Source organism: Lipotes vexillifer, unplaced genomic scaffold (assembly GCF_000442215.2).
Source record: "Lipotes vexillifer unplaced genomic scaffold, Lipotes_vexillifer_v1.1 scaffold391, whole genome shotgun sequence".
Lineage (NCBI taxonomy): Eukaryota > Metazoa > Chordata > Mammalia > Artiodactyla > Lipotidae > Lipotes > Lipotes vexillifer.
The window spans coordinates 1583829-1594940 of record NW_006786248.1 but is presented as its reverse complement, the minus strand read 5'-3'; the positions used below and the strand labels follow the sequence as shown (position 1 = coordinate 1594940).

Genomic DNA, 11112 nt, shown 5'->3' with positions numbered 1-11112 from the left:
AAAAGAGTACTTTATAACATGACATCTGGGGTAGATAACTACTATAATCAAAATTTCTATTTTTTCTCCTCTTCCTAAAGATACTGTTCCGTGACAGTTTTGTAAACAGTAGTGAAAAGGAGGCAATGATAAAAAGTGGTAACATGCCCAGGATAATTAGTTACTAAGCAAGTGAGAGCAATTAGTCTAGACAACCAATGAATTTTTCTCTTAAAATATTTTCAAGGGTGGGTTTATTTTCAACTGTTTGTTAAAAGTCTATTTGATGTGAATTCTATGTCTGATAACCTATACTCAATTACTATTCAAAAACTTCACACAGATATTATTACAACTGTAGAACTTCAATACTGTAGTGATAATAAAACTTGAGAACCAAAGAACACAAATTTCTTCATGAATTTATTATACAAAACGCCCCCAGAGTATTTGATTTCTCTTATTCTCACTTGCATTATACACAAGAAGCACAGGAATGAGAGGCCTTTTAAGATGACTGTAGTAGCATGAGGGTCCCTTGCATCAAGGTAGTGTACATACCTTAACAGTGTTCTAAAGGCTAGCCCAGAAAAATCCCATGTTACTTTATCACAATATGGAAAGCAATATCTTCTTTTTCCACTAAATTATGGTGAAAAATGTCACTTTTATTTAGCATTATGGTACATAACAGTTAAGTCTCAATTACTAAAAGAATTAAAATAATTCTTAAAGACATCCTCTTTCCCCCTCCAATGATTTGAAAGCTGTATTTTTCCTGCCAATTTCAAACAAATCATCAAATTGATCTGTCATAGTCAGTTAAAACAATCATCGAGGCACAAGCTCAGCACATTAGCTGTAACTTGTAGTAAAAGGATATATCAATATGTCTCTTCTCAGTTAAAAATACATAATCCTTTTATTTTATATTGCAATAAAAGAAATTAACAACACAGACACAGAAGACTAGAAAGGGGAAGAAACTACTTACTTCTGAATGTCCAGTAATTTAATGTCCTGTACTTTTCCATAGTACACGAAAGTATTATTTAACACTTACTTTTTGAAATAAACTTTAATCTTTGGGGACAGACAATGTAAATAGGACTTAAGAGTAATAGTTCCATTCACTTCCAGGTCTCTGCTTACTGTATGATTAGGTAAAACAAGGCACAGTAGCCATCCTTTCCATTATGTTCCAACACTGATCATGTGCCTTGATAAAATGGCTGATTAGATAAGATGATGGCAACATGAAGGGAAGACTTTGGATTGTCTATTTAAAATGCGGGTAATAAGCAATTAATAAAAAATTTATTTTAAGTGCACTTTCACATGCTTTATGTTTATAATAAACAACAAACTTCCTACCTTTCTTGCAAAGGGTTTGACTACCATTTCTTTTGGCCAAATGCACTTTTCCCCAGTAAACTTAAAACAACAACAACAACAACAACAGTGACGACAACAACAAATCCCTGTCCTTCCATATACTAAGAAAGAGGATTGGCTACTGAAACAGTTCATTGCAAGACACATGAAGACGACATACTGTGGCATGAGTTATTTTTAATTCATTGTGCTGTTACTAAAGTAAAGTTCTGAGGGCTGCAGTTAAACATTCCAAGCTCTCCCTTCCATCTTTATTGATTTTAAGATTTTGCACAGAAAACTCTTTGGGGACTAGAACAGCAGCAACTGTATCACACTGTTTTCAAGACTTCAAGTTTCAAAAGCAAATTGTTTAAAAAAAAAATACAGCTCCTGATTTGAGTTAGATACAGGGACAAAAAAATAGCACATACTTGAAGGTTACATGGTCTACAAATGGTGGCAATATTTTCCTTGGGAGAGTAGTTTGTTGGTATATATTTTTTAAATATGCAAAAAGGCTCAACCTCAAGCAGTAATAAACACAAGCAAAAGTGATTTAACCCTTAAAATAAATATTCAGAAAAACCTCTCTGTACATACAAGTGAAAGAAAAAGTAACACTTTCACGCAAAAAAAATAAAATAATAATAATAATAAAGGATTTGTTCATATAAGTAGCTGAAATCTGCTGTTCCAGCCCACATATCCCCAATAAAGAAGGGAGGCACAGACATAGGTGACTACTGTGGTTCACTATTTTACAGCCTTTTTGTACTGGGTCACTATCACCACCAATTTTATCCCTCTTGTTATATTTATTAAAATTTTAAATTTTTTTCCCCCCCCCCCCCTTTTTTTGTTTTTTACAGCATGCCAAATCCTTTGGCATAAGTGATGGCCTTCAACAATCTCTCTTTAAGTTTTTCTTTGCTTGAATATTCCGGAAGTAAAAGGACATTAAAGCAAGTATGAGATGTAGGTAACCTATATAGAGAGAAAGGGGAAAAATAGGAAAATAAGTCATGGGAAATACGCTCAGTATTAAATGATCCTACTTTAGATGGTATATATGTTGAGATGGTTTGCAATGCAGACTATACATTAATACAAGTCATGAATAATCTTTCTGCTCTTGCCATACACCTACCAAACTGCAGTTTGTCTCTATCTCATAAATTACTCAATGCTAATAATGATGATGGTTGATGATAACATACTGCATCCACAAAATTATTACTACATACCAGATATTGTTTTAGGTACTTAACCCTGAGAGCTCATTTAACTAAATTTTCTCACAATAAACTTACAGACTGGGTGTCAGTTTCCCCACTGTAGAGCTGAAGTCACTGAGAAGTTAAGTAACTTACTCAAAGGTGGAGGTAATATATTCAAACCTTGTTTCTAAAATTTCGAAGTCTGGGCTCTTTAATGCTTATTAGAAATATTCCTGTATGACTATGTAATTGATTTGATAACCAATAAACTTACAATAATACCAAATAATACAGACAATATCAAATAATATCAAATAATGTAGAAAACTAATAGAAATGTTTCTATATATTCAAGCTATTAAATATACTACTACTCACATACGGTCACTATGCACCAAATGTTAACTTACACGACGGAGAGGAAACACAATGTAAGGACTATGAAATTGGTGATTCTAGCATAATATAGGGCTGAATAGACAATTTCCTGAGGCTCAACTTTACTATTCTAAATAGATGACATAATATGGCTTTCAATTAAAAAATTCTCAACCAAAAACTAATCACACCAATTTTTAAAATTTCAAATCAAGTGAACTCCATAATAATTTTTAACCTGGCCAGTGTTTAAAAATTTTCTCAAACATTAACAGCAAAATATTCTCTGAACTAATGTTTCACGTGATTTGGAGATTTCTATATAAAATTGCAAAAGTGCTCAGAAGCTTCTGGATATGTCACACATGTGTAATGTGGAATGCAAGGTTTTCAGTATACAGTCACAATTTAATAATTACCTTTCTGTGTCTGGGCCATTTTTGGCTATAATCATCTTTAATTTTCCTAGTCCGCCCACAGGTGCCCTGTCTGTGCCCGTTGTAAACTGCAAGAAGAGTCTTTTCTGCTCATCTGTAAATGAATGAACAATTTCCCAGAACTCCCTAATAAGAAAAGATAAAATACTGATTTTAGTTTGGCATTCATTATAACGAGCACTAATGTAAGTTTATGATTTGCATTAAAACCATAATAGGAGATAACCTGGAAGTTAATATCAAGTACCCTGAAGATTCTTTTCTGGTCATCTAGGACCTAGGAATTCCACTATGCAAATTTATGTTAAGGAAACAGTTTTTAAAAATATAAAAGCTTTTGTTCATCACTACATTATCTACAACAGTAATAACTGGTAAACCTAAGTGTCCAACAAAAGGAAATAATTATGTAAACTGTAAATGTATAATCAGTAACAAACAAAAGACAAAATGTGTGTACTGTGAAAACTTAACTCCGGATGTCTTCGGGTGTATGTGTGTGTGTATTTTATTTACCCCTCCTTCTTTATTTTCTTTGTCTACTGTGTGCATGTGTGTATACACTGTATTTACCCCTCCTTTATTTTCTTTGTCTGCTCATATCTTACACAACTTTGGGGGAGAAGGTGATACAGATTAGAGACAAAAGAAAAGGAAAAGAAAAAAATAAAAACAACCCACACACCTAAAAGTACTAATAAAAAAGTATACAATTATTATATAATCAATATCAATAGTGTGTGCTGGGGAAGGGGAGATGGGGTATTATTCTGATATATCTGTCATCTGCAGTTATTTTAAGAGAATAATTTAATCCCTGGCATTCCTAAAACCTATGTGATAAAAGTCATGTTATAATGATGCTTGTTAAACTTACTCTAAAAACAAAATGCAAGCACATTAAGAGCAATCCTGGGGGCTTCCCTGGTGGCGCAGTTGTTGAGAATCTGCCTGCCAATGCAGGGGACACGGGTTCGAGCCCTGGTCTGGGAAGATCCCACATGCCGCGGAGCAACTGGGCCCGTGAGCCACAATTACTGAGCCTGTGCGTCTGGAGCCTGTGCTCCGCAGAGAACAAGAGAGGCAGCGATAGTGAGAGGCCCCCACCCGGCGATGAAGAGTGGCCCCCGCTTGCCACAAATAGAGAAAGCCCTCGCACAGAAACGAAGACCCAACACAGCCATAAATAAATTAATTAATTAAAAAAAAAAAAAAAGAGCAATCCTGGCATGCTTGTTTGAATAATAATCCATAAATTTAACATACACACTACTTCTCAGATAAAAATTTTTAAGATTTTGGAAAACAAAACATTTTTAATTGGTGAAAGAATGCATTTTTTAAATTTAATTTTTATTTTATATTGGAGTATAGTTGATTTACAATGTTGTGTTAGTTTCAGGTGTACAGCAAAGTGATTCAGTGATACATATATCCATTCTTTTTCAGATTCTTTTCCCATATAGGTTATTACAAAATACTGAGTTCCCTGTGCTATAGAGTAGGTCCTTGTTGATTATCTATTTTATATACAGTAGTGTGTATATGTTAATCCCAAACTCCTAATTTATCCCTCCTCCCACCTGTCCCCTTTGGTAACCATTAAGTTGGTTTTAGAAGTCTGAGTCTGTTTCTGTTTTGTAAATAAGTGCACTTGTATCATTTTTTTTTAAGATTCCACATATAAGTGATATCATATGGTATTTGTCTTTATCTGATTTACCTCACTTAGTATGATCATCTACAGGTCCATCCATGTTGCTGCAAATGGCATTATTTCATTCTTTTTTATGGCTAAGTAATAGCCACTGTACATATGTACCACATCTTCTTTATCCATTCCTTTGATGATGAACATTTAGGGTGCTTCCACATCTTGGCTATTGTAAATAGTGCTGCAATGAACACTGGGGTGCCTGTATCCTTTTGAATTATCCTTTTCTCCAGATATATGCCCAGGAGTGGGATTGCTGGATTATATGGTACCTCTATTTTTAATTTTTAAGAAACTTCCATACTATTCTCTATAGTGGCTATATCAATTTACATTCCTACCAACAGTGTAGGAGGATTCCCTTTTCTCCACACCCTCTCCAGCACTTATTTTTTGTAGATTTTTTGATGATGGCCATTCTGACCAGTGTGAGGTGATACCTCATTGTAGTTTCTGTTTGCATTTCTCTAATAATTAGTGATGTTTAGCATTTTTTCATGTGCTTTTTGGTCATCTGTATGTCCTCTTCGAAGGAATGTCTATTTAGATCTTCTGCCCATTTTCTGATTAGCTTGTTTTTTGATATGCAGCTGCATGAGCTGTTTGCATATTTTGGAGATTAATCCCTTGTTGGTCACTTCGTTTGCAAATATATTCTCCCATTCTGTGGGTTGTCTTTTTGTTTTGTTTATGGTTTCATTTGCTGTGCAAAAAGCTTTTAAGTTTCATTAGGTCCCATTTGTTTATTTTTGTTTTTATTTTCATTATTTCAGAAAGATATTGCTGCAATTTATGTCACAGAGTTTTCTGCCTATGTTTTCCTCTAAGAGTTTTATAGTATAGTCTTACATTTAGGTCTTTAATCCATTTTGAATTTATTTTTGTGTATAGTGTTAGAGAATGTTTTAATTTCATTCTCTTCCATATAGCTGTCCAGTTTTCCCAGCACCACTTACTAAAGAGACTGTCTTTTCTCCACTGTATATTCTTGCCTCCTCTGTCATAGATTAATTGACCATAGATGTATGGGTTTGTATTTGAGCCTTCTATCCTGTTCCATTGATCTATATTTCTATTTTTGTGCCAATACCAAACTGTTTTGATTACTGTAGCTTTGTAGTATAGTCTGAAGTCAGGGAACCTGATTCCTCCAGCTCCATTTTTCTTTCTCAGGATTGCTGTGGCTATTTGGGGTCTTTTCTATTTCTGTACAAATTTTAAAAATTTTGTTCTAGAAAATACCATTGATAATTTGATAGGAATTGGATTATCTGTAGGTCACCTTGGGTAGTATAGTCATTTTGACAATATTGAATCTTTCAATCCAAGAACATAGGTATATCTTTCCATCTGTTTGTGTTGTCTTCGATTTCTTTCATCAGCATCTTATAGTTTTTGGAGCACAGGTCTTTTTTCTCCTTAGGTAGGTTTATTCCTAGGTATTTTATTCTTTTTGATGTGATGGTAAATGGGACTGTTTCCTTAATTTCCCTTTCTGATCTTTCATTGTTAGTGTATAGAAATGCAAGAGATTTCTGTATATTAATTTTGTATTCTGCAACTTTACCGAATTCATTGATAAGCTCTAGTTTTCTGAAGAATGCATTTTAATATTTATTTGAAAGTTCTTTCCAGAAACTTGGCAGAGAATGTCATACTTCCTACATCCATAATTACAATTCTAGTTTTTGATATTCTAGTATTCCAGAATACAATTTCTATTACCAAAATGCTAGTATTTTTGTTGGTGCAATGCCATTATTTCTAACATAGCTTAGCAGCTTTATGAGAATTCTTGGCTCTCTCCACTTTCCTTCCCTGACACTCTAATATCCTCCCCACCCTTCAGTTCTTGCAAACCCCCCATTCACCTAGAGAAAAGAATTTTAAAAAAACTACACAAGAGGAAATTGGACATGGAATGTATAGGCACATCATTCAGGAAGGAGAGAAATCATACCACAGTTTAGGTCATTCCTTTTGGGTGGCTGGCAAGAAAAAGCAAGTCTGCTGTAACCCAGAGCCCTTTGTCAGGGCAGAAAAGCTTCCTCACCCTTCAGGAGTGTTCTAAAGCCATACTGAATCAGCCACACCTGAAGAGGCAGACCAACGGGTGCCCTTGAGTAGAGGAGACAAACCCTGAAGGAAATAGCAGACCAGCAGTGGTCACTGTGACAAGTTTAGCGGTTTTTTTGGTTCTTTCTAAAAAGTTAGAACTTAAAATATTAGGGTTACTACTATCAGTTTATATAATGAAAACACTTACTGAGCAAAATTCTTCTTTTCCTATAAGTGTTACGTTCTACATTAAACTGTGAACTAAGAATGCAACTATTTAGAAAACTGAAAATGAAAAAAAGAAGCTTTTGTGTTTCTACATTAAAGTGGTAGCTGTATGGATTGCATCCCACTCACATCTTCTAAAACCTATCCAGTACATAAAGGAGACAAATTCCAATAAAAACACCTATAATCTATGCCTAAGTTAACTAGAAAAACAGAGTGGAAAACTCAAACTGACATGTCAACTGGAGTTTATATACACCTGAGTCCATACCAGCAGAGTCCAGCAGGAGCTATGTGGAAGAATGGGGTGTGCAGAATTACATGGGCTAGGGTTCACCCCAAAAGGGCAGAGCCCCACCCCAAGAGTGAACTACTAAGGGCAGGTAAGAGCACTGGCAAGAGGAAAGTATCTTGGACCAAATATGGCAGTCTTAGGAAGACATCATGCCTGAAAGGGATAGGGGGCACCCTGGAAAGCAGAGGTGTCCCCTGAAAGTAGCTTCTGGCTGTAAAGGGATGAAAGCAGCTGACGAAAATTGGCCCTAGTCAGGTAGAAGGCACTGGGCCACATAAACACACATGGAAGTCAGTGAGAGATGGACAAATCTGAAATAGAAATTAGAAGTCTCTAAAATACTCAAGAAATATGCAAAATAAAATTGGAAATAAAGCTAATTTATGTGGTGACTAAAGGAGAAATAATATGACTAAAATTTCTACTATGGACATAGGAGGTCAGAAACAGAAAAGCAAAAATAAAAAGTATTTTAAAAAACTAAAGAAATACGAAGTATTTAACTGCATAAACATAATAGTTTTCATTTGCAAAACACCCCTATAAGCAAAGTCAAAAGACAAATGACAAACTAGGAAAAAATATCTGCCAATTTATTCAAGTGCTGATGTCCCTAATATAAAGTTTCTAAAAATCAAAATGACTGAGCAGCAAAATGAGCAGAACTATAAAAATTACTAATAGTTCTTAAGTATAAGAAAAGATGCCCAACCTCCCTCATTCATAATGAGAAAACCACAAATTATAACTACAATGAAATGCCATTTCTCAACTAACAGACAGGTAAACAGCTGAGTTTAACAACACACTGGGTTTGGGAAAATTGTAAGAAATGAGATACTCATATATTACTGGTGGGAGTGCAAAATGTCACAATTTCTGTGAAGGAGAATTTGGCAGTATTTAACAAAATTACATATGTATCTACCATTTGGTTCAATCCCACTTTTAGCACCAATTCCCAATTTAATGATGTCTCTACATATGTATGGAATAATCCGTATGTAAGATGATTCACTGTGACTTTCTCCTAACAGGGTTGGAAATAACCAACATGTCTGTCTACACAATACGACAGTATTCAGACACACTTTTTTTTTTTACTGCTAAAGTAAAAAACATAATAGGACCCAGGGTCTCCTAACAAAACAGCCAAAATGTCCAGCATACAACCAAAATCACCTGTCAAACCAAGAACCAGGAAAATCACATGAAAGAAAATCAACCAATGTCAACACTGTGATGAATAAGATACTGGAATTAACTGACAAAGATTTTAATGAGGTCATCATAAAAATGATTCTACAAGCAATTACAAGTTCTAGTGTTTCAAAACTGAAACATCAGAAACTCTCAGCAAAAATTATAAGTTATAATAAAAAAGAGCCAAATGGAAATTACAGAACTAAAAAACAGAGTAAAAGAAAAATACTAGATGGGCTCAATAGTAGAGTCAAGATGACCAAGGATATAAATCTGAACAAAAGAGAAAATAGACTGAAAAAAGATAAATAGAGCCTCAGGTACATATGAACAATGACAAATGACTGAGCGTTGGTATCATGAGAGGTACAGCAAGAAAGGAAAAAGAGGGATTTCTCTGGTAGTCCAGTGGGTAAGACTCCATACTCTCAATACAGGGGGCCTGGGTTTGATCCCTGATCAGAGAACTAGATCCCACATGCATGTCGCAACTAAGAGTTCACAAGCCACAACTAAAGATCCCACATCCACAATGAGGATCCCGCATGCCACAACTAAGAGTCGGTGCAGCCAAAATAAATAAATAAAGGAATATTTAAAAAAAAAAAAAAGGAAAAACAGTGGTACTGAAAAAGTATTTCAAGAAATCATGCCTGAAAACATCCTGTGTTTGGAAAAAGACACAAACCCAGACTTAAGAAGCTAAGAAACCCCAAATAGCACAAACAAAACTGTTCTTCAGCAATAAAGGGGAAGTCACCCTCAGGCAAAGGAAAACTAAAAGAATTTGTCATTAGCAGATCTGCCTTTGAAGACTAACTAAAGGAAGTGATAAAAGATGGACTCTGAGGCAAACAGAAGAAAGAATAGAAATATAAGAAATACAGGTACAAAAAACAGACTACCATCCTCCTCATGAATTTTATAAATCATATTTGATGACTGCTACAAAAATTATAACAGCATTAATATTCAAGACAATGATATTTAAAAGTGGGGTTTCCATACTTCACGGGAAGAGATTTTGATAGCAATATCACATATGTACAATGTAATACCAACAGCAACCATGAAGAACACTATACTAAGCAACATACACAAAAAAAGAACACTAAAATCATGAAATCCTTAAAAATGTTCAAATAACTAAGTATCCCACAGAAGGCAAAAAGATATCAACAAGAAACCATAAAGAAGAAAGAAACAGAAAACAAATAAAATGGCAGACTTGAGCCCTAATATATCAATAATTACCTTGAATACAAATGGCCTAAATATACCAATTAAAGGCAAAGATTGACAGAAATGACTCAGCTATTTTTAAGAAACTCATTTCAAATTCAGCAACATAGATAGGTTGAAAAACAAAAATACATTAAAAGATATATCATACAAACAAAAAGCAAAGCAATACAAAACCAGGAATGGTTACAGTCATATCAGATTCAGATCAAAGAAAATTACAAGACATAAAGAGAGACCTTACATAATGATGGGGGGTGGGGTGGGAGTCAAATTAGAAGTATGGGATTAACAGATACAAGCTACTATACATAAAATAGATAAGCAACAAGCATTTATTGTACAGCACAGGGAATTATACCCAATCTTATAATAACCTATAATGAAATATAATCTGCAAAAAAAAATCACTATGTTGTACACCTGAAACTAACACAACACTGCAATACTGCAAATCAACTATACTTCAAAAAATTTTTTTTTAAAGCATTCACATATGATCTTAAGATATGTATCAAGGAGGAATTATGTTATTATAAAAGACAGAAATAAAATTAAGACCTTAACTTAAAAAGTAATTTCTCCATAAGGAGGAGCACAGGATATCTTCAACTATTCTAAGGGAAACATTAAGATGCTACACAGTCGTAACTATCTGTTATCAATAATATCACTAACAGAGATGCTGCTGTGATAATACAAGTGAGGTTATCCTTTCATCATGTTATCTCAACCCTTTTATGGGTCACCTTTGAACTTCAAGTAAATAGCAGAACCGTGGTTGCTAAAAGTAAAAAAAAGCTCACGACTGCTGCTAGAAATGACCAAGGGTGTGCTAAATACACGAAATATCAGTAACCTCCCACAAACCAGAATGAAGAAGAAAATAACAGAAGAAAATAAGAGAACATAAAATAACATAAAATATTATTTATTTCTAGATACAACTGATATTCATTATGGTTTTCATACACTTGAGTCTTA

General features: G+C 34.3%; 1 protein-coding gene across 1 annotated transcript in view; it reads right to left on the bottom strand.

Moving 5' to 3' along the window:
* Nucleotides 1-389: 389 nt before the first annotated feature.
* UBE3A (ubiquitin protein ligase E3A) overlaps nt 390-11112 on the bottom strand; it is a 64363-nt gene continuing 53640 nt past the window's right edge. The window contains exons 11-12 of the mRNA XM_007458431.1: nt 3371-3514; nt 390-2340 (exon numbers count right to left, since the gene is read on the bottom strand). Coding sequence (XP_007458493.1) covers nt 2220-2340; nt 3371-3514 — 265 coding nt within the window. The 3' untranslated portion in view covers nt 390-2219. The remainder of the gene's footprint in view (nt 2341-3370; nt 3515-11112) is intronic.